Raw genomic sequence first — 23,603 nt, 5'->3', positions numbered from 1 at the left:
AGTTTGTTTCTCAATGGAATAGTACTGATTATGGGTGACATTAAAAGCTGAAAAAGTTCTAAAATGATTTTTCTTGGTATGATTTTTTACATTACAAAAACCTGGCATTTTAACAGGGTTGTGTAGAATTTTTATATCCACTGTATTTATAATTGAAAAAACTGTGGGTATATGGATGGCTAGATAGAACCATTTCTCCAGAATATTACCTCCAAAAATGACTACCCTGGGCTAGACCTTTCTAGATGGTGGTTTTGACGTACTTGACCTACATAATATTTTAGCATAAATTGGCCTTTTTGAGAACAATGACACTTGCTCAGAACAACTCTGTTTCACTAAATTTAAACATTAACCAACTTGCTCAATGTCATTAACCAACTTGCTCAATTATTTATAAATAAATAATAATAATAATAATAATAATAATGTCCGGTACTAGGGAAAAGCTGCTATGACTAAAATGTTTGAAAATTTAGACGTGGAAGGGAGGGGTGATTTTCCTGGCAGAGGAAGTAGTGGTGAAGCATAATAGCTTGGAGATAAGATGTGTAGAATATGAGTGAGCTTTGTCGCAGTCACATTTATAGATGAGACAATATAGCTGGAGGTAGGTATAGAACAGAGCCATGGATATTAGGTAATATTGGGATGTATATTATAGATTAATACTAGAAGGCCGGGTCTGAGGAACTTTCTCATCAGGGACATTCATAAATGGATGGTATTTTGGAAAGTTGAGTACAACTATAAAGAGAAGAGGAGAAAACCTATTTTTCTTTTTTGCAGATCTTGATGTGGTGACACCATGTTACTGTACCTTCTTTCGCTGCTCTTTCAGTATACCAATGCTTTGAACCTAGAGACCCAGAATCCCAAGACCTTCTCTGGACCCAAAGGCAGCTACTTTGGATTTTCAATTGATATTTATGAGCCTGGAAACAAGGGGTATGTAAACTTGATGAATCTGAGCTTGGTGTCACACCTGTATTCTGTGGTGGAATCCAAAAGGATCTTTGGTGTTGTAGTCTGAAATGTGTGTTTCCCAATATTCCCTGTTTATTGATTACATGTGGAAAAATAAACTTGTGTTGAAGGATTGGTAAGTTGGAGAACTCGTACGGTTGTACAAAAATGCTTGTAGGTGAATTTACACTCCTTTACTTCAAGTTTCCATTGCTAAAAGTTAATTATAAATGTAACTTTTTGGTAAAATATTTTCCTCCTCAGATTAAGTATTGTTGTGGGCGCTCCAAAATCTAACACATCGCAGCCCGGCATCTCTAGTGGTGGAGGGGTCTTCCTGTGTCCATGGCAGTCAGGAAGCAATGACTGCTCCATCATACCATTTGACCAAACAGGTGCAGTAAAAATTATTCCAATCTGCCTAGTAATTTGGGACGAGATTAAAAGCAGGTGAGGGGTCCTGTTTATTTTTTGCCAGAAGCCCCTCTGCTACATGATGATAGCAGTAACATAAGTAACATGTGATTGTTGGCAAAGTGGGTGCCTCAATTTTTACAGCGAGATCCAGGAACTTTCGAAATGCTCTTTTGACATCAGTTTTGCTTAAAAACAATATAAATATAATTTAATTGCTTTCTAATGTCACAAATTAAACCATTATATAGGACCGAATACATCAAAGCTTTTACGCCAGTAAAAACTGGCGTAAAAAGCTTTGAGATGTCGCAATATGTTTGTGCAATTCAAAGCTGTGCAATTTTTTTATACTTTTGGCATTTGCACGCCATTATTGCCCAGCTGTGACAAAGTGGGTAGAGCTGGGACGGGGGCGTGTCAAATTCATAACTAATGGTGATGTCCCCTATGCCACAAATCTTACTCCAGTCATCGACTGGAGTAAGATTTGTGGCGAGATATACATGGAGGTGCACGCCACTTCCCGCCTAGCCTAATTCATTGAGGTATGCACTACATTCTGCCACCTCACCCAGATAGATCCATAGCCTCAATTCATCAAAACTGGCGTTTTTCAGGCCAAATATGATGAGGGGGTGAGGTGGAGTACTTGGAACTTAGGAGATAGATCATTAGTATCAAGCAGAAAACTGTGGGGCAAAGAAGTGGTGTACTCCTGAAGACATAACAGGATAAATTCTTTAAAGCCACCTGTTAGCAGGATTGTGCTCAGTAAACTACATACACTGTCAGGTGGGCGACATTACACTGATTAAAATGATACCTTGGTTGATGAAATCCGTCCTGTGGTTCTTGTGTAATCTTTACTTTCAGTTTGGAGATAATGATATGCTCGTGCTCCAGGGCGGCCTGTAGGGTGGGCTCTATCTGGTGCTCTGCTTACATATTTATCTGTTGACTCTTATGACAGCTCACTGTGCCTTCACTGACCTGCCTCCTATTTTACATAGCCCTGCACTACTAGATGTAAAAATAGGAGGAAGGTCAGTGATGGCACAGTGAGCTGTCATAAGAGCATACAGATGAGTATGTAAGCAGAGCACCAGATAGAGCCCACCCCACAGGCCGCCCTGGAGCACAAGCATATCATTATCTCCAAGCTGAAAGTAAAGATTACACAAGAACCACAGGACGGATTTAATCAACCAAGGTATCATTTTAATCAGTGTAATGTTGCCCACCTGACATGGTATGTATTTTACTGAGCACAATCCTGCTGATGGGTGTGCTTTAAAGAGAGCCGCCTGTCGTAGAACACACAAATGTGTATTGTCTAAAGGTTCCCATATGCATTAGATGAACGTTGATCGAACCTGCCGATTTCAGTTGGGACTGCCTTTACCATCTGATATCTATGGGGGCCTCCTGATTTTTCCCTGAGAGATAATGTAGAAGAAACTAAGAATGTGGCATTTGGAGTTTCCAGCCATGATCTTTTCTTTTTGAGGGGTGGTAAGCTGCTGTCAAAGGTGTATGGCAGCAGCTTTCTCCTTTCTTCGCATTGACTGTTAACTCATGTGAATGGCCAGCTTTAGACTTCATGTGAGCAGCAGTGTCTTGCAAAGGAGGCTATATGTCACGTACACTCCTTAATAATTTCTCAATAATATGTCGCATGCCACATTTTTTTTCTTTCTACTTCAGTATAAATCTGTTATAAAAAAAAGCCTTCATATAAGGTTGGAGAGCTGTAACGTGGCAGGGGGTGGTATCCATGGGCGAGGTACTCGTGTTTCACACCCTGAAAGTGGAGGTCCTGGCTGGGTGTGTGGACTTTAACTACGGGAGGTGCGTTGTGTTTGCAGGCCGAAAGGTACCGGTGGATTAGGCTGGCCAGGACCGGATGTTATAGATTTCAATGAGGGAAACTGCCGCTAAAAAATAAACTGTCTTTTACTGAATCATAGCATGGGGAGGAGTATGTACAGTGGATTGCGGGTGCAAATCTTCAAGGACATTTTAACACACGGAACATTTTTATACACATACTTTATTTCCTAAATTCACATTGTTCTGCCTCAGTTAGTTCTTCTGCCTTCACCACAACCCAGCACAGAGCTTTGGGAGCTTCCCTTGTCCCCAATAACAGCACTACAGTTAAGTAAGCGAGAGTCCTCATTCTCAATCCACAGTTCCACATCCTTTTCCCCTTAGGGGAGCTACGTATGCCACTATGGCCATTACTTAAGCTTCTCTGCTTACGGACACCTTGGAACTACCACACTGGGCACTCTCTTCGTCTCACGTTCCCTGCTCCGATTAGTCCCGTTATCCCTTTGGCTAGCGAATTCAGGATCTTCCTGCTAGGCCTCCTGCCCTAGATTCCATCTTCGGACAATCACTCACTACTTCTATCTCTTTTCCTCGTCATTACTCTAGATCATGATATATCCATTGCCTTGTTCTCCTCTGACTTCAGGGACACCCACTTCATGCAGCTCTGCTCGCTAATCAGACCATAGGTATGCCTCTACTGCACGCTGGCCCTATCTGACTTCCTGACAGGAAACTCCCTTTGTCCCTTCACTTTATCCCCTCCTACTCCAGGCTAGCCCCAACTATTAAACCTAACTGTCCCAAATAGATCCTTACTGCTGGGCAGAATACAAGCTATCACTAATAACACACATTACTAAACATGGCACATATAAAATACATTGCAACAATAGACGCCTTTCAGGGGAAATGTGGGCAACACTTCCATCTTCTTACAGAGGTACAGCATGCATGGGTCTGTATAAGTCTATGGGTGACCTGGTACTGCTCCCTGACACTTGGAAGCTGTGTACGGGGCCTTGTTAAGCTTACATTGTTGTATCTATCCCATAGGTGACATATATGACACCAGGAATGAAGTAGTACAGGTTTTTAAGTCTAATCAATGGCTTGGAGCAACAGTGAGAACCTGGAACAACAACATTCTGGTATGAGTGCATGATACATGGTAGATACTACCTGGGGACTAGAATGGTCTGGAATTTAGGATATGCAGCTCAACTTATTTAAACATCAGAGGTTTTTTTTTTTTACTGAGCCAGAAATGCTGGATATTCGATGCTGGGCTGATGTCCAAAAGAGCGCAACAAAGTCTGTCTATAGCATTAGTAGCAGATGTGAATTAATTGAATTGTTTTGCTGCTGTCGCTTGGAATATCAACCTTTTTAAAAGAAATTTCATGCAAGAAATTTGAAATTAGTGGAAGTAACTACACAGACATACGCATAAAAGGGATTTCCAGATTTAAGATATTGATGACTTATCCATTGGGCAGGTGCAAATGACTGTATTTTCAGTTCGAGTGCGATCTGACAAAACTTTGGATCACACTCGGACCAATGTTAGTCTAAGGGGCTGTGCACATGACTGATTCTGTCCGAGGAAAAAATCTCAGCATACCCGAGTTTGATCTAATATTCGGCTCGCACTCGGCTAGTCAATGAATCTGTGGAAACCATTGGACTTCACTCGGATGACATCTGAGTGCAGTCCGATTTCCACGCACTGAAACAATGGAGAAGATGGACATTTTTTTCTCCATCTTGTCCTCATCAGAGAGAATCGGATCACACTCTGATCAAACTATTATCAGATTGTCTTTAGTATAATCGGCCCAATTCTCTCAGATGAGAGAATACACGGCTGTCTGCACCTGCCCTTAGAATAAGTCATCATTATAAGATCGGTCAGGGTCCGACACCTAGCCCCCTCTTCTGATTACTGCTTCAGCTTCAGCTTTGACAAAATGAAAACTCTCTACTCAACTCAGCTCTGTTCACTGTGTAGGGGCCATTCTCTGGTACTGCAGCTCAGCTCCCATTCACTTCAATGGGAGATGAGCTACAGTAGCTCAGAATGGCCCCTACACAGTGAACGGACCCTTGTTGTTCCAGATCTTTTACTGTTTACATATGGCTGTAGCTGAAAACAGTTGTTCGTGGCAGTGATGAATGTCATACCCTCACTGATCTGGTATTGATATCCTAAGTGATAATCCACAACAATGATATGCAAAAAATACTTTTATTACTTCATAAAATCTTCAAAAATGAAGACTGCATGGAATAAAAGAATTGGCCGCACCAGCAGAGACCAGGACAATAGTAGGATAAAGCAAGTGTATATGCACGGGCACAGAAAGAATAACTGAATAAGGATACCCAACTAGTCATCAATATGACCACGTTTATTATGCATTATACAATAATACAGTATAGAAACAAGTTAAAGCACTAAGTTAAGATACATGAAGTAAGGAATCTAGAAATTAAAAAATGTGTAGGAGAAAAATTATACCAAAATATAACCATGGAAAATAATAGATGTTTAGCACTGGAAAAATATAGGCCTACAGAAAGAATTATTGCACATGGAACCAAATGTATGAAAAATAATAACTTAATAAACACAGACAAAATTTTAATTATCCAATGGATGGCACCACAACACAAATTGAGGAAAGTATAAGGTACATGGAAAATACTCCGCAACAAAGGGATGATCAAATATAAATAATGCAACCTGTATATGAAGATCAAATATAAATCTCCTAAGTAGGCCGATAGAAGTACATAACCATTCATATACTGTAGAGATAATATTATTAAGGTAAATGCCAACATGTAGCAGTAAGTATTGGAGTATAGGTAAAATTAAGTATATTGAGTTACTGTATATGCCAACATGCAGCAATAAGATATCATCTGTTTACCTCGAGGTGGTGTTTTGGTAGTGTTCCTTCATCTGGGAGTGGCATCACACCAACAAGGAACCCATTTTAAACATACAAGTGGTTAATAGCATTGAGTGGCACTTACACAGTAAAAGTGAAACCGATGTTGATTGGTGCAAGCAACGATGACGTAAAGTGAAGGCAGGCGAATCACCCAAGCGTGTCATGAGCAACCTCGCAATCAGAGTCCAAGGAGTGTGGGTTGGGTTTTATATGTTCACCCTTCACTGCACTTCCTTGCTGGCTATACCTCTAGGTAGACTTGGGTTTAGGAGCTCATGCCCTTCAGCTAAGAGATTTACTTTGCATCGTAAACACCGGTTGAATTCCTGCATTGAGTCTGTTTTTCCTTCCCTGCTCCTTTTCCTTTCACCTCTTTAGGTTTCTGAGAGGTTATACTTGTTCCATTTACTTTTGGCTCTCATTAGCTTTCCCCCTCTACCCTATGTGAACGTGTTTTAATTTTCTCACCTTGGGTTTGTATCTTCCTGCACACTCTCCTCTCTTCTTACTGGCAGTGTGTTGCAGCATCCCCTCTGGTTCCTCAGGAGGTATGAGAAACCCCTCGATGGCCTTTTAGGGAGCCAGGTCCGAGGTGGTGTTTTTGAGTTGTGCGGTTAGGGTCTTTCTAATCTGCACAGGGACCAGTTGGGTGTTGTTGCGGTGTCTCCCTGTAGTAGTAGGTATTCCCCTTTTCCGCTACCTGTGAGTGAGTGTGTGTTACGTTCATAACAAAAAGTAAAGATAAAATAATAGTCTCCAAATATTCAAACTCATTCAAAGTCCAGATAGCTGGTGTATGATATCCAGTCAGGTGACAGGATAAAGACGGCCAAAATGTCCTCATAATAAAATACAATAAAATGTAGAATGAACTAAAAAAGAAAAATGAATACAAAAAAAAGTAAATGTCAATGTAGAGTATTAAAAAAAATAATATGTAATGGGAGGAAAAGGGGAAGAAAGGGAGGGGGTGAAGGAATGACATAAAAAGGAAAATATTAGAGGAATGGAGCCTTAAGCCTAAGGATCTCGTTGAGGCCCTGTGGTTGCATTGTACGTAAAGTCCAAATCCATCTGATTTCGCTTTGTGCAAGTGGACGACTAATGTTTCCACAATGAACACAGAAGTGAATCCGTTCAATACCTTTAACCCCAAGTCCAGATGGGTCAGATTGATGATGAAGTTTAAAATATCTCGTTATAGGTTGTAAATGATCAATATCATTTTCATTTTTAGCAGCCATTATATCTCTAACATATTCCCTAATTCTAATTTTTAGTGCCCAAGTGGTGAGTCCCACGTAGATTTTGGAACATGGGCATGTGGCATGATAGATAACTGCACGAGTAGAGCATGTAATGTACTGAGTGACTAGATATGGTTTCCCATCAGATGAATGAAAGTTATTAGTCTGCTCAGTGTTCGGGCAGTCTACACGTACCATAAGGGGTACAACTCTTTCTTGGATTTTGAGATTTAGAAACGACAATGTAGGCTTATCATTTTTCAGATAGTGACTTCTTACCAAAAGATCTCGCAAGTTTCAGGGGCATCAAGTTGTAATAGATGGTTTCAGTGGTAGATATTATTTCAATATCAGATCTGCCAATAAAATTGCCAAAACGTATTCATATAATAATTCATTACATTTCAGTAAGAATGATATTGGTAATCATTCTTACCTTCGTATCATCTGATGGACAATGTGGAGGATGAATTAGATCTTATCCACTAGTGATTCTAGCCCTCATGTACGCTCATTTAATACATCTGTGGCTACAGCCATGATCCAAAAATCTTTTCTTCAAATGCATTGTTTGGCCTCAAAATCAGCATCAGTTGAGCAGATACGTCATATCCTAAGGAGTTGTCCAATAGGCATAGAGTTGATCACTTGTGTGAAGATGATGCATGAAGAAAGGAATTTTCCTTTGGAAAATATCTGTCTGCAATATGCCACACGTTTAATACTCACATCAAGAACATTAATCATATAATAATTAAACTTATATGTGAGACGCAGATTCAGACTTTTGGTATTCAATTGCCAGAGGAAAATCTCTAGTTTCTCTGCAATACCCAGCCAAATCATCAATATACCTTGTCCAGAAGATGACCTGGTCAATTGATGGTGTTATGATAGTGTAGCAACTCACTTGGAAAAATAGGTAACACACTAAAAACTGCAACTGACCCTGCCGGTTCCTATACAGACTAGAGATCCTGACCCTGCAGTCCCTAGTGGTTCCTGCGTGAGCTGAGATAGCCCTAACTACAGACTAGAGTAGACGATGACCATTCAGACCTATGCTGCTCTTCACGGTCCTCCTAAAGAACTGGAGGGCAGAGTGTAAATTACTTACAGAAGGGAAAGTCTGCTGAAATAGAAAGAGATCCCAGAATGAGTAAAAGTAAAAAAAAATATGATATACAAAATAAAGGATTAAATACGTACTGTTAGAAAATATGCCGCCTACTACCTAAAAAGAAACAGAAGATAGGTGTAGGGTAAAATAACATAAACAGCAAAGAGATAAACCCTAGCTGGTCTTTAACTGACTGGCTTAGAAGTATGGATGGACATCCAAATTAAACTATCATCTACAGGAAATACCAGCAGGGGGAAAGGGTATAAAGCTGCATCTGAAAAGTGATAGGGCAAACAAATGAATAAATGAAAACACTTCTTACCCTAAAAAGACTAAAGCAAGGATAATAGAAACTAAACACCCAGAGAAAAAGTGTAACTGCTGTGGCTTGACGGACAGAGAAGCAGACCACAAAGCACAGGCTCAAGGGTTTGAATCTAGACGCATGACAGATGGATTCTGACCTGACAGGAATACCCTATCAGAGTGTATCCGCATCTCAATACTGTACAGTCATGGCCAAAAGTTTTGAGAATGACACCAAAATTATATTTTCACATGATCTGATGGCCTCTGGTTTTTATTAGTGTTTGTCTGATGTTTATATCACATACAGAAATATAATTGCAATCATATTATGAGTACCAATAGGTTATATTGACAGTTAGAATGAGTTAATGCAGCAAGTCAATATTTGCAGTGTTGCCCCTTCTTCTTCAAGACCTCTGTAATTCTCCCTGGCATGCTCTCAATCAACTTTTGGACCAAATCCTGACTGATAGCAGTCCATTCTTGCATAATCAATGCTTGCATTTTGCCAGAATTTGTTGGTTTTTGCTTGTCCACCCGTCTCTTGATGATTGACCACTAGTTCTCAATGGGATTAAGATCTGGGGAGTTTCCAGGCCATGGACCCAAAATCTCTATGTTTTGTTCCATGAGCCATTTAGTTATCACCTTTGCTTTATGGCAAGGTGCTCCATCATGCTGGAAAAGGCATTGTTGGGCGCCAAACTGCTCTTGGATGGTTGGGAGAAGTTGCTCTTGGAGGACATTCTGGTACCATTCTTTATTCATGGCTGTGTTTTTAGGCAAGACTGTGAGTGAGCCGATTCCCTTGGCTGAGAAGCAACCCCACACATGAATGGTTTCAGGATGCTTTACAGTTGGCATGAGACAAGACTGGTGGTAGCGCTCACCTCTTCTTCTCCGAATAAGCTGTTTTCCAGATGTCCCAAACAATCGAAAAGGGGATTCATCGGAGAAAATGACTTTGCCCCAGTCCTCAGCAGTCCACTCCCTGTACCTTTTTCAGAATATCAGTCGGTCCCTGATGTTTTTTCTGGAGAGAAGTGGCTTCTTTGCTGCCCTCCTTGAAACCAGCCCTTGCTCAAAGAGTCTCCGCCTCACAGTGCGTGCAGAAGCACTCACACCAGCCTGCTGCCATTCCTGAGCAAGCTCGGCACTGCTGGTAGTCCGATCCCGCAGCTGAAACAGTTTTAAGATACGGTCCTGGCGCTTGCTGGTCTTTCTTGGGCGCCCTGGAGCCTTTTTGACAACAATGGAAGCTCTCTCCTTGAAGTTCTTGATGATGCGATAGATTGTTGACTGAGGTGCAATCTTTGTAGCTGCGATACTCTTCCCTGTTAGGCCATTTTTGTGCAGTGCAATGATGGCTGCATGTGTTTCTTTAGAGATAACCATGGTTAACTGAAGAGAAACAATGATACCAAGAACCAGCCTCCTTTTAAAGTGTCCAGTGATGTCATTCTTACTTAATCATGACTGATTGATCGCCAGCCCTGTCCTCATCAACACCCACACCTGTGTTAATGGATCAATCACTAAAACGATGTTAGCTGCTCCTTTTAAGGCAGGACTGCAATGATGTTGAAATGTGTTTTGGGGGTTAAAGTTCATTTTCTGGGCAAATATTGACTTTGCAAGTACAGTAATTGCTGTTAAGCTGATCATTCTTTGACATTCAGGAGTATATGCAAATTGCCATTACAAAAAATGAAGCAGTAAACTTTGGAAAAATTACTATTTGTCTCATTCTCAATACTTTTGGCCATGACTGTACATGTGCATTAGTATGTATTGTATCTTTATTTTTCTTTTGATCAACATTTAACTTTAAAGGGATGGTCCAAAGGCCAAAGGAATTTTCAACCTAAATCCCTATCTATTTAGTGCTATAATCTAAACAATTTTTAATATACTTGCATTAAAAATTCACTATCCTTCCCTAACTACACTATATAACTGCTTTTCTATTTTTTTCTCTACTTCCTTTTTGATGACGCTTCATTTTCAAATCCCAGTGGATGCTGGGATACTCATAAACAAAGTGTCATCAGGAGGCAGGGGCTTTGGTCAATGCTGCAGCCACTGCCCCATCCCTTAAATGAAGAGTCATCAGTGACGCTCGTTTCATGGGCTTGCCTAGTCCTTGCACTGTGCGATATGCACAATGACAGCACATTCTCTGTTGTAGGCTCAGATCAGTAGTATCGAGCCGGCATTGTCAGAACACCCCGTGTGCAGAGACCAGTGATGTCACTTGCGGGGATGGCGCTCGTCCCTGCACACAAGGTACTCTGACAACACGCTTTGTTGTCGGCTCTTCACTGCTGATCTGAGCCAACAACAGAGCGCACACTATTATTGTGTACAGTGACAGAGTAGGGACGCTTCGTTTCAGGCAGGGGGCAGAGGCTGCGACAGTCATCGTAGCCTCTGCCCCCTGATGACACTTTGTTTGACTATCCCAGCATGCACTGGGATTCTCAAATGAAGCGTCATCTAAAAGGAAGTAGGGGAAAAAAATAGAAAAGATGTTAAATAGTGCAGTTAGGGAACAGAAGGGAATTTTTATTGCAAGTATATTGGAAAATAGTTTAGATTATGGCACTAACTAGATTGAGATTTAGGATGAAAATCACTTTTCCTTCCGACCACCCCTTTAATAATATTGACTAGTTGGCACATGTTGCTATCTGTAGTAGAATACCATTTTTATATCACAGTATATTGGTCATGTTGATAACTAGTTTGGTCTCGTTATCCTGTTATTCTTTACCAGCCCCTACATATGCACTTGCTATATTCTACTATTGTCCTGTACTGTCCTTATGCCGCCAATTCTTTTATCTCATGTGGTATTCATTTTTTAGAGTCTGATATCATTTTTCATAAAGTAATAACATTCCGGTATTTATATTTTTCTGCATATCATCATGGAAGATTATGACTCATTTTCTCTGTAGATTTTAGATTGCTTTTCGAGTTCACACCCATATATTGTAGCATAATTATTAAGTGCAGTTAATTTCTAGAGTACAGTTAGCATTTGTACATGTTTTCTGTTTCCATCATTGCTGCACTCATTAATACCATAAACCTATATAATCTAATATATACTAGATTCCTTGATAGGGCATTGATCCAGGGAACTAGTCTGATTGTCGTATGGAGTCAGGAAGGATTTTTTTTCCCCAATGTGGAGCTTAGTGTTTGCCATATGGTTTTTTTTTTTGCCTTCCTCTGGATCAACATGTTAGGCTATGGGTTGAACTAGATGGACTTAGTCTTCCTTCAACCTTAAAAACGATGTTACTATGTTACTTAAGGTTCTCATACACTTTAGATGAAAAATTACTGAACCTTCCTATTGCAGCAGGAATGGCTGACCTTCTGATATTTATTGGGAGACTACCAGCTCTATCCTGATACATGATGCTTAGGGAGAGAATAATCGGGCAGTTGGAATTTAAATGTCGATCTTTTTGTTTTCAGCAGAGATAAATAGCTGCCAGAGGTATTGACTCGCCCCCTGGGCCGTGAGGTACCCGGAACCGGGCCTTCTAGTGTACGGTGCTGATGGGGGTAGTAGTGGCAACCCGATCCCGTGGCTCAGGGTGGTCAGACCAAATGCTGTGGCAGTCTATTTATAGATTTGTGAATGTCCGACTACGCCACCCGTGGATTGCGGTCAGGGATAACCGCCTCTGCAAGGCAGACCGCTGAGGCTGGTTTTGGGGTGCAGCACAGGAGTAGGATAACTCCCCACGCGAAGAGTGTAGCCTCAGGGCAGTGTAGGTGGATGCTGGGGGTGATAGTGCTGGCCGCAATAGTAAAAGTTCAGAGCCCGTTTCAAAACAGTTCTGGGTCTTTATTGTTGATGTTGTTAATGACCCAACAGTAGTACCGGTTAGGAATGGGCCTGGGTATCTGAGAGCATTCAGGCGAGCTCCACTGGTCAGGGTGAGTGTGTAGGCCTACCTTTCTCTCTATGCTCTTTCTGACTATCCCCCTCTTTGCGGTGTAATAGCCCACGTCCCTGAGCTGGCCGTGTACTTCTCGCCTGTATGGCTTGCGACTCGGGCCTTGGGTACCTTTTGCTTTCTCCTCGCTGTACTGGTCCCTCTGTGTGGTGGAGCCTCCAGGCTTCTTAGGCCAAGGGACCTGAAATCCCTCGCGGTTTGGTTCTTTGCTGCTGGGAATGATAACCCGGACAGCCTCGGACCCCAATGTCCGGTTAGACTGGTTCTCTGCCAGGACCGTCTCTCGTCGCCTCTGTCCCTGGCTTGCAGTTTCTCCTCTGCCTCACGGACTCCTCGGCTACAGCTGAACTGTCCCTCCTTCTCTGGGACTAGTCTCAGTCCTGAGCTAGGTCGTCCAGTTCTCCCTAACCCTGCCCCCAGTTCCAGCTTTTATAGGGGCAGCCTGTTCCCCCTACTGGCCTGGGACAGGAGGTGCTGTATGCTAATTGTCCCTAACCAGGGAACCTCCCTCCTGCTCTCAGACACAGCCTTTAATATTTGTGGCATCCAGGCCTGGGGTGACACAGTATATGGCAGTGACTTTCTCCTATTTTCTCCACTTTCTCTGTTGAAAGCACAAAACGTTCAGTTGAACCCAGTGCTCATGTGTATAGTATTGTTGGAAGAGATAGCTGTCAACCAAATGTTTGGCTGATGGCTATCTCCTGTGCATTGGACAGCTTTACTTCCACGATTTTGATGGTCCCTACCTGTCTTGCAGTGATGATATACCATCCATCATTTACATGACTGCCGGAACTTGTGTAGCACCCTGAGGATTCAGCTGCTACAGGGGTATTGCACCTCAACCCAGAGGTGTGATATTCCACTCCCGGGTAAGGATGGAGTGTGGAGCTGAGCTCAGTAGGCTGCATGCACTACACACATCCCATTTCCGGAGGGCAGACCAACGGTACTCCCACTTAGAAATGTGCAGGTACGATCGAGTCTGTCCTTGGCTGGAGTGGGAGGGGGGTGGACCATCCCAGTAGTGTAGGGGCAGATAGGGGGAGCAGCCTGGGTAAAGCTAGGAGCTCATTGGGTGCTGGTCACCTGAGGTCACACATAGAGGGAGTATATAAGGTGGGCACCATCTTAGATCAGGGTAAGTCTGTGAGAAGTCAGCCTGTTGTAGTGAGGACTTTGCAGAGCAGTGGAAGAAAGCAGAGGAGCAGAGCAGCCCCAAGGCCCAGAGAGAGAGAGGAGAACGAAAGACCCAGAGGGGGAGAAAGAAGGAACTCTGAGAGCCCAAACTAAATCTAAGGGTGAAGAGTTGGCAACAGGGTACCGGATCCCAAACTGGTGGGGGCTACAGCATACCTCAGCCAGAGACCGGAGGCCGTGGGCAGCATCTGCCACGGCCACCCACCAAATCCACCCGGAAGGCAGACCACGCATAGGGTCAGGGAACCCAGAGGCAAGGGTTCGCCAACAAGAGGCCCGAGGGAGCCGGACATAGGTGGATCCCTGGTGGGGAAGGCCAGAGACGAGGACAGGACAGAAAGGGAGCTCAGAACCACGCTCCAGAACTACTTGGGGGTTGGCCGAGTCCAGGACCTGGTGGACGCAGCACGGCTCGGGTGGTCACTTAAGGCCGGAGTGACCGGTACAAGAACAGCAGTAAGTAAAGAACCCTGAACTGCACAACCCGACTCTGACTCTCATTACCATCTTCCCTGCACTTCCACAACCACCATCCTCTGCACCTGACCCCCTGAGGCTATACCCCTCCCGTTGGGGGTTATACTACCTGGGCTGCACAAACACCATCAGCCTCAGCGGACCCTGCTGCAGCGGCGGCCGTAGTGACCGCAATTCAACGGGTGGCGTAGTCGACATAAAGAACTTTAGTAACATCAGTAAGGACTGCCACACACTGAGCTTGACACCCTGGGCACGGACCGGGTCACAGCCACTCGGAGACTACAACCCCCATCTGATCCGGCTCCGGGTATCCCCAACAACACTGGCCCAGGGGGCGCGTCACTTGCAACATTAGATAATCTATGGGCAGAAGTGGTAAAACCTGAGCAACTCCTATAAGCAATGACCCCTACTAATCCTAAGAATGAAGTGGTCAGAGCCCCTTTATCTTTTCAGACACAGCTTTGCTCGTAATCGGGAGTGGTGTCTGGTGGTTGTGTTGCAGTTCTTACATATCTGAAGGGATCACTGAGCTTATCTACAGTAGTTCTGTAGATCTCTGATGGATCTTTCATTCATAGGGGTCCAACCTCTGGCACCATAGAAGATAACAACATATCCTAATGACATGCTTTTATGATACTTCATGCTAAAACTCTTTAAATGCAAGCATGTAACAAGCATAGGAAAAGCCTGTTTATGGGAAATATATTATGCCTGGAAGGTTAGCAAAATATTAAAAAAATGTAATTTTGGGACGTCTTTCATTGTGGTAGGATTGTATGTAAATCCAGCCAAATGTCTGTGATATGGTAAATGTGTGGATGCCCTCTATCTTAAGATATTTTCTCACTTTTTCTCTACAGGCGTGCGCCCCCTTGCAGCATTTTACATTCCAGCTTAGTACAAATCATTTTAATCAATCTGGTAAAACTCCTACCGGGGCCTGTTACCTGACTACGGATCTGAAGAACAGCTACGAATTTGCTCCATGTCGAGAGCGCAGCGTAGAGCACACTTACACTCTGAATAATTATAGTACGACTGACGCAGTCCTGTATAACATGATCTACCTTATATTTTTTTTCTAGCAATTGCTCGTCCTTGCTGTAGTATTCTTAGTAAAGTTGTCATAACATTAATTAGTTTAACTCTTAAAAAAGTAAAGTTTAGTAACTTTGAAAACCTTTTTGCTTTACTACGTTTGTGCTGATTTTGAAGGGATTGTTATATATTTTATATTTAAGTCATATAAACAATATATAATAAATGCAGTTTTATTTTCTCAAAAACAGAGACCCGTTGCGTTGTCCGCAAATGGAAAGGAGGCTGCACTCTTTCAGATTTCCTAATTGAGTTGTTTTAGTTGGAGTTCCTCCCATACAAGTGAATAGAGAGAGCCAAGCATGTGTAGCCTCCTCTCCATTTGCAGATGCGCACAACACGGCTCCCTTTTCAAGATAGACGCAGACTCCACTGGAGGTATCTGCACTTATACCTTTATCTTGTGGAGAAGGGAATATGTCTTTTTCTCCATATACATAACATCAGAACTCCTAACGTACATGATACAAAATACAAAACTGTGTTTAAAGGGAAGCGATGTTCAGAAAATTTCTTATTGTTTAAATAATTTTTTTATGTTAAATGTATTTTTTTTTTACAATGTTTTTTTTTAATTTCACAATCTGTATTAAAGGGCTTGTCCGGTCCAAAATTATAAGTCTGCAGTCACTCTGTGTAACTGCACACTTATAAATCCCCCCCACTGTGCGCTGCGGGGTATTACTGTTTTTTGAACCGGGATCGGTGGGTATGCATGCCCCTGGGCAGAGCCCGTCTAGTGGGCGCTGCCTCACTCCATACACTTGTCATTCTGAACCAGACAACCCCTTTAAATAAAAAATAGAAATACTGCAATTTTCACACTGGCCACTTGGGCTGTTTTAGACTCTTAGCTTCCTGTTGTTTCAGGAAACAACACATGTACATTAGTCACAACAAAAAGACTCTGAGCCCAAACTTTTGTACTGAAGCATCTGATGAGCTTGTGCCGTGGTCATTGTGAATGGAGAGGGAGCAGGGTGGAAGTGTGACATATCCTATTGTGATTGGTGGATCCTGTGTTATTTGCTGTGTATAGAGGGGTTTCCTGTCATTGCAATCCTGCCTCTGCTGATAAGTAAACTGTTCCTAAAACAACAGGAAGCTAGAGTCTAAAATAGCCCCAGTGGCCAATGTGAAAGTTGCAAGATTACTAATTTTGTTTTTTATATATTAAAGATCGTGATATGAAAAAAAGTTATTCCAAATTAAAAAAAAAACATGGAATAAAAAAAAACCCTGACTTAAACAAGAGGTTATTTTCTGATGATGGTTACCCTTTAAAATAAAAGATTGTTTGATACAGAATCTGTACAAGTGAAGTAAAGTATTTCCAAAGTTGCTTTGTGTAGATTTTACCATGAAATATTGTAAATTGTAATTTAAATGTAGTTTCTGAAATTGTCGCTATATATTTTCCTTCGTAGGTTAACTTCCCACAATGAGTTTTTGAAGCTACATATTTTCGCTGCGCCAAAAACGCAGCTTCTTACAGTTCCAGCAGAGTGAATGGGATTTATAGAAATCTCATGTCCACTGTGCTTTTTTTTTTTACACCGTGGAAACTGACCTGCGGTGTTTGAAATCCGCAACATGTCAATTTTTCTTGCTTGTACAGTCATGGCCAAAAGTTTTGAGAATGACACCAAAATTATATTTTCACATGATCTGCTGGCCTCTGGTTTTTCCTAGTGTTTGTCTGATGTTTATATCACATACAGAAATATAATTGCAATCAAATTATGAGTACCAATAGGTTATATTGACAGTTAGAATGAGTTAATGCAGCAAGTCAATATTTGCAGTGTTGCCCCTTCTTCTTCAAGACCTCTGTAATTCTCCCTGGCATGCTCTCAATCAACTTTTGGACCAAATCCTGACTGATAGCAGTCCATTCTTGCATAATCAATGCTTGCATTTTGCCAGAATGTGTTGGTTTTTGTTTGTCCACCCGTCTCTTGATGATTGACCACAAGTTCTCAATGGGATTAAGATCTGGGGAGTTTCCAGGCCATGGACCCAAAATCTCTATGTTTTGTTCCATGAGCCATTTTGTTATCACCTTTGCTTTATGGCAAGGTGCTCCATCATGCTGGAAAAGGCATTTTTGGGCGCCAAACTGCTCTTGGACGGTTGGGAGAAGTTGCTCTTGGAGGACATTTTGGTACCATTCTTTATTCATGGCTGTGTTTTTAGGCAAGACTGTGAGTGAGCCGATTCCCTTGGCTGAGAAGCAACCCCACACATGAATGGTTTCAGGATGCTTTACAGTTGGCACGAGACAAGACTAGTGGTAGCGCTCACCTCTTCTTCTCCGAATAAGCTGTTTTCCAGATGTCCCAAACAATCGAAAAGGGGATTCATCAGAGAAAATGACTTTGCCCCAGTCCTCAGCAGTCCACTCCCTGTACCTTTTGCAGAATATCAGTCGGTCCCTGATTTTTTTTCTGGAGAGAAGTGGCTTCTTTGCTACCCTCCTTGAAACCAGCCCTTGCTCAAAGAGTCTCCACCTCACAGTGCGTGCAGAAGCACTCACACCAGCCTGCTGCCATTCCTGAGCAAGCTCGGCACTGCTGGTAGTCCGATCCCGCAGCTGAAACAGTTTTAAGATACGGTCCTGGCACTTGCTGGTCTTTCTTGGGCGCCCTGGAGCCTTTTTGACAACAATGGAAGCTCTCTCCTTGAAGTTCTTGATGATGCGATATATTGTTGACTGAGGTGCAATCTTTGTAGCTGCGATACTCTTCCCTGTTAGGCCATTTTTGTGCAGTGCAATGATGGCTGCACGTGTTTCTTTAGAGATAACCATGGTTAATGGAAGAGAAACAATGATACCAAGAACCAGCCTCCTTTTAAAGTGTCCAGTGATGTCATTCTTACTTAATCATGACTAATTGATCGCCAGCCCTGTCCTCATCAACACCCACACCTGTGTTAATGGATCAATCACTAAAACGATGTTAGCTGCTGCTTTTAAGGCAGGACTGCAATGATGTTGAAATGTGTTTTGGGGGTTAAAGTTCATTTCTGGGCAAATATTGACTTTGCAAGTACAGTAATTGCTGTTAAGCTGATCACTCTTTAACATTCAGGAGTATATGCAAATTGCCATTACAAAAAATGAAGCAGTAAACTTTGGAAAAATTACTATTTGTCTCATTCTCAATACTTTTGGCCATGACTGTACACAGAGTTTTATGTGCGGATTTTCCCCATAGACTTACATTAGATGCAGAAAATCCACAGGTTAAAAACGCTGCAGAAAAGCATAAAAAATGCATCTAAACTCCACGTGACTATATCATAAGGTTTTTTCAAAGCCAATTTAGCTAATATGTGCAGAAACTCTGCAGCATCAAAAACTCACCAAATAGTCATCAGGGGAACGTAGCCTTAGTAATCCGGCACCTTTAGGCTATGTTCCCGCAATGAGCTTTTGATGAGTTTTTGATGTTGCAGAATTTCTACCCCATTTCTGCACCTATTAAGTAGATTAGATTACTTGCGTTTTTTCATTGTGTTTTTGTGTGTGTTTTTTTTAACAAGCGTTTTTATCACGTTTGTAATGCTGCTGTTTTTGTCTCTTTTTGGTTTGTTATGTTTTAAATAAAGCTGCTTTGCTTTTGATACTTCCTGGTATTTGGCTTTGACAAAACTTTATTGATATTGTTACGTATGAATTACATGTGTTTTTGGTGGTTTTCCGCAGTGAACACACACTAAAGTGCATAAGCGTCTTTTACCTGCGGATTTTCCACACCTAATGCAAGTACTCTTCCCTCTTAAGGGAACTAATTTGCCAATATGGCTGGTACTTAGCTTCTCTGCTTCTGATGCCTTGGAACTCCGCCCGGGGCGCTCTCCTCGTCTCACCTTTTCTGTTCCATCCTGGACCTTTACCTCTCTGAGTTATAAACTTGGGGTTGTACTGCTAGGCATCCTGTCCCAGGACTTGTCTCTGGTTGATCCCTTTATCCTCCGGTCACTTATCCCTCACTCTACTTGGGATCATGCTATCCATCGCCTCGGTCTCCACTGACTTCGGGGCACCCACGTCATGCGGCTCTGCTCACTCTCCAGACCCTAGGTTTGCTCTAACTGCAAACTAGGCCCTGTCTAATGTCCTGACAGGAGACTTTCTCTGTCCCTTCACCTTAGCCCCTCCCACTTAGTCCTAAATATTAACCCTAACTTTCCCTACTGTCAGGCAGAACACAATACCAACTATAGCAACGCATATCACAGTTCACATTATACAATACAGCAATACGCGTGTTCTTCAAGGGGGAACATGGGTAGTATGTCCATCTCCTTACACAGCGAGAATACGCAGCGTCAAAAACTCATCGTGGGCACACAACCTTATATGCCATAGCTGGATGTTCTGACTGATGTAAGATAGCACCACCATCAGATAATTGATGGGAACTACATAACGATCACCATGTACAATGTAGGCAAACGGTGTCCTCATACATACATTGTCCTTTCATCACACAGTGAATGATAAACGTGACTGTGAGCTCGGATTCAGCGCAGAAATAAGCAAGGTGAGTTATCGTGACGATTTATATATATCTGATAATGTTCTATGCCTGGCGCAGTGCATGGAGGCAGAGCATGACACATGGATGCACAAATACTAGTGTCTTTTTAATGTCTTTGTCATTCACCACTGTTTAACCCCTGCATTAAACAAGAGTGTATCGGTTATGCTAAAATCTTCATTTCATCACTTTTAATTCCATGGCACCATTGTATTAACTCCTTCATGATCAAACAATTTTCCTTTTTTACATCCCTGCCTTCAAAGAGACATAATTATTATATTTTTCCATCTACATAGCCATATGAGGGGTTTTTTTGTGGGATGAGCTATATTTTTAATGGCATTGTTCAACATATCATATAAGTTTTGAAGGTGAACTAGAAAAAAAACCTAAATTCTGCAGGTCTGTCCAATTACGGGAATACTAAACTTATATTAAACTTATATAATTTTTTTATGGTTTACATCTTTAAAAAGAAAAAAAAAAAGATTTTTGTCGCCATTTTCGAAGCCCCAAATCTTTGCAATGTATTCTACTGTTTTATATATTTTGCAACCTCTTATGAAGCCCTACCTCAGGCCCCCGACTGCCACGACAGCCCATTGGCCCACCCCTATGTCGGACTACTTTGGATGCCCATTGTGTATTGACTGCAGCAATTAAGAAACTAAAGTGGTTTCCCGGTTTCAAAAAACCCCTGTCCTCCGACTGCTGTTTGTTTTTGTTGTTTTAAAAGAAAAAAAAAAACTGTGGTTTTATTCACCCTCCCCACGTCCAGCTCTGAGTCTCCGCCACTAGTCAGGTGTCCGTTATTGTCTGCAGCGCTGACGTCATGTCGACAGCACTGCAGTCAGTAACTGAGCTCAGCGACTCGTGCCATCAACTCAGACAGAGCTCAGTTATTGTCTGCACCACTGACGTGAGCAGATGTGACATGAGCAGCGGTAGAGACTAAGTGAGAGGGTGAGTATAGTAAATTTTTGGATTCTTTTAAAACAATTTGCAGTCAGGAGACAGTGGTTTTCCAAAACTGGAAAAATCCATTTAAGCTGTAGCGATCGGAGTTATCTCAGATCACTGTTAGCTACAGGCTTTTGTCAGCTGTTTAACACAGCAGCCACCATATTACATGGCGTAACTCCTTCCCTTCCCACTGATGTACTATTACTTTATGAACTGAAGACAATACGGGTGTATGGAAAGGGCTCAGGAGCTGAGAAATTTGACATTACATGGTTCTCGCTGTCATCACCATTCTGTTGTTGAGGCAAGTGAAGAAGAAAGGGAGAAGATACAGATTAGATATTAGAAAAACTTTTTGACAGTGAGGGTGATCAATGAGTGGAGCAGGCTGCCATGAGAGGTGGTGAGTTCTCCTTCAATGAAAGTCTTCAGAGTCTGGACTGACATCTGTCTGAGATGGTTTAGTGAATCCTGCCTTGAGCAGGGGGTTGGACACGATGACCCCGGAGGTCCCTTCCAACTCTAACATTCTAGGATTCTAAGACTACATTAGCCAGAAGTAATTTTCACTGAAAGCCTGGTTTAGATGGTGGGGATGACAGTTGTTTTGACCTATTCACCATCGTAATCCTGGTTACTCTTCCGCAGGATGGGACTCTGTTAGCTGGAGCTCCGGCTGGCTTCTTTTTTGATGGTAGGTGGGTTCCTTTGCCTGATCCTCACTGCTTCTCCTCTCACCTTGTACACACATTATACACAAGCCTGCATTCTAGTTTATAGGAGAATTGCCTATTCTTATTGCTTAATTGATGACATGCTAATTTAAAGTGATTGTCTCACGACAGAAGAGGGCCCCTGCACAATATGGGCCCCTAGCAGTCCAATAGGTCCAAGAAGTCATCATAATGCACAATTCTACCAGGTTTTGCGGTGGAAATGGGCCACCTTACCTCTTGGGCTCAGCACAGGGTGCACCAATGATATGTCCGCCCCTGTTGTGACATAACGCTCAAATATATGGTCTTTAGGGCCTATTGATCAAAGCTTTTACGCCACAAGAGTGGTGTAAAAGCTTTGAAAGTAGCAAAATTTTGCTACTTTTGGTGTTTTCATGCCACTTTGGATCAACTCCACCAAAATGGGCGGAAACAGGGGCCGTGACCATGTCCCCAGTCGAACTCTTCAAATCTGCCAATGTTTCCTACGGTAGAAATGCTACTCCAGTCACTGAATGAAGTAGCACTTCTGGCGCAGCGCATGGAGGCACACGCCACTTACTAGAGGTGCTGAATTCAATAGGTGACATATACTCTGCCAAGACTGGCGAACCGCGAGCTTGTGCTTTGCCACTGTTAATGAATCGCCTCTTTTTCTTTGCAGATCACAGCCTTGCTCCCCTGTGCTTTGATTAATTTAAAGAAAGTTGCTTTTGCCTTAATCTTACATTTTCCAATTTTAGTTACACTTATTAAATTTCCCTTTTTTCCACATTTTATTAACTCAATTTGTTTTTTCCCCATATAGGACTCTTCATGACTGTGCCCCTGTCCTCTATTCAGAACGCTCCCGAGGACACCATACAAAATTTCCACGGCTTGTTCACATCACCTGAGTTTACGGTTTCAGTAGACGCATATCAAGGTACAAATCAATATCTATGTCGTTTCCATCTAAATGACGTAAGTGAGCCCAAATTATACACTGTAAAGAAATCTGCAGAAATCAATGTAATGGATACGGGGGAGAGTTGTTACTAGTTTTGCAAAGGAACCCAGAAATTCCAAGCTACGATTCCAGTCTGTGTGTATTATGTCCAGTCATTGTTTTTCTCTTTTTCTGACCTCACAGGTTTCTCAGTTGCTTATGGTGAATTTTCATATGATGATAAACCAGGTACTGTACTGAAGTATGGATGGACTAATCTGTGATGGGAGGCTGCTATTTATAATCCCAATTTCTCCCAAATTAGCTGAAAACCATCTACTGTGAGTTGTGCATTTCTATTACTTAAAGGGAGTGCATGAGAGAGGAGGAAAATGCTTATTTTCTAATTGCTCCACTCACATCCATGGGACATTTGACATTACAGCTCAACTTTATTGAGTTTTGCTGCAATACCAGACCAGACCATGGACATGTGTGGCGCTGTGTCTGAAAACAAAAAGTGCTGATTCTTTCTCTACTTACATAAAACTCCTTTGAAAGGTTGATACAATCCAAGAAGTTTACATAAGTAAAGTGTATTTATCATGAGCTTGTCAGTGCTATGAACTTTTATCTTCCCGGTATTTATCAATCCTGACAGTTTGTCTGGTGCTTTTCAGACCTGGTGATTGGAGTCCCTAACTATCTTGATGTTGGAGCAGTAAGTAAATTTTCAATTACAATCCCTAATCTTTTGTATTGTTTTCTGTTGATGCTAATGAACGTTTTTAGTCAGTTTGACGCTAGGTTGAACTGACTCTGAAATT

The 23,603-nt window shown here is 42.1% G+C and overlaps 1 protein-coding gene across 1 annotated transcript in view; it reads left to right on the top strand.

Moving 5' to 3' along the window:
• The first annotated feature begins 551 nt into the window (after positions 1-551).
• The window catches only part of ITGA2B (integrin subunit alpha 2b), a 65,160-nt gene continuing 42,108 nt past the window's right edge, over positions 552-23,603 (top strand). Inside the window, exons 1-10 of the mRNA XM_073683194.1 lie at positions 552-610; positions 790-948; positions 1,231-1,361; positions 4,273-4,367; positions 15,382-15,553; positions 20,120-20,169; positions 21,781-21,826; positions 22,657-22,773; positions 22,981-23,025; positions 23,457-23,497. Coding sequence (XP_073539295.1) covers positions 809-948; positions 1,231-1,361; positions 4,273-4,367; positions 15,382-15,553; positions 20,120-20,169; positions 21,781-21,826; positions 22,657-22,773; positions 22,981-23,025; positions 23,457-23,497 — 837 coding nt within the window. The 5' untranslated portion in view covers positions 552-610; positions 790-808. The remainder of the gene's footprint in view (positions 611-789; positions 949-1,230; positions 1,362-4,272; positions 4,368-15,381; positions 15,554-20,119; positions 20,170-21,780; positions 21,827-22,656; positions 22,774-22,980; positions 23,026-23,456; positions 23,498-23,603) is intronic.

This window comes from Phyllobates terribilis, unplaced genomic scaffold (assembly GCF_046119375.1).
Source record: "Phyllobates terribilis strain yellow unplaced genomic scaffold, ASM4611937v1 Scaffold_5__5_contigs__length_657084704, whole genome shotgun sequence".
Classification (NCBI taxonomy): domain Eukaryota; kingdom Metazoa; phylum Chordata; class Amphibia; order Anura; family Dendrobatidae; genus Phyllobates; species Phyllobates terribilis.
This window is presented reverse-complemented; position numbering and strand designations above follow the sequence as displayed.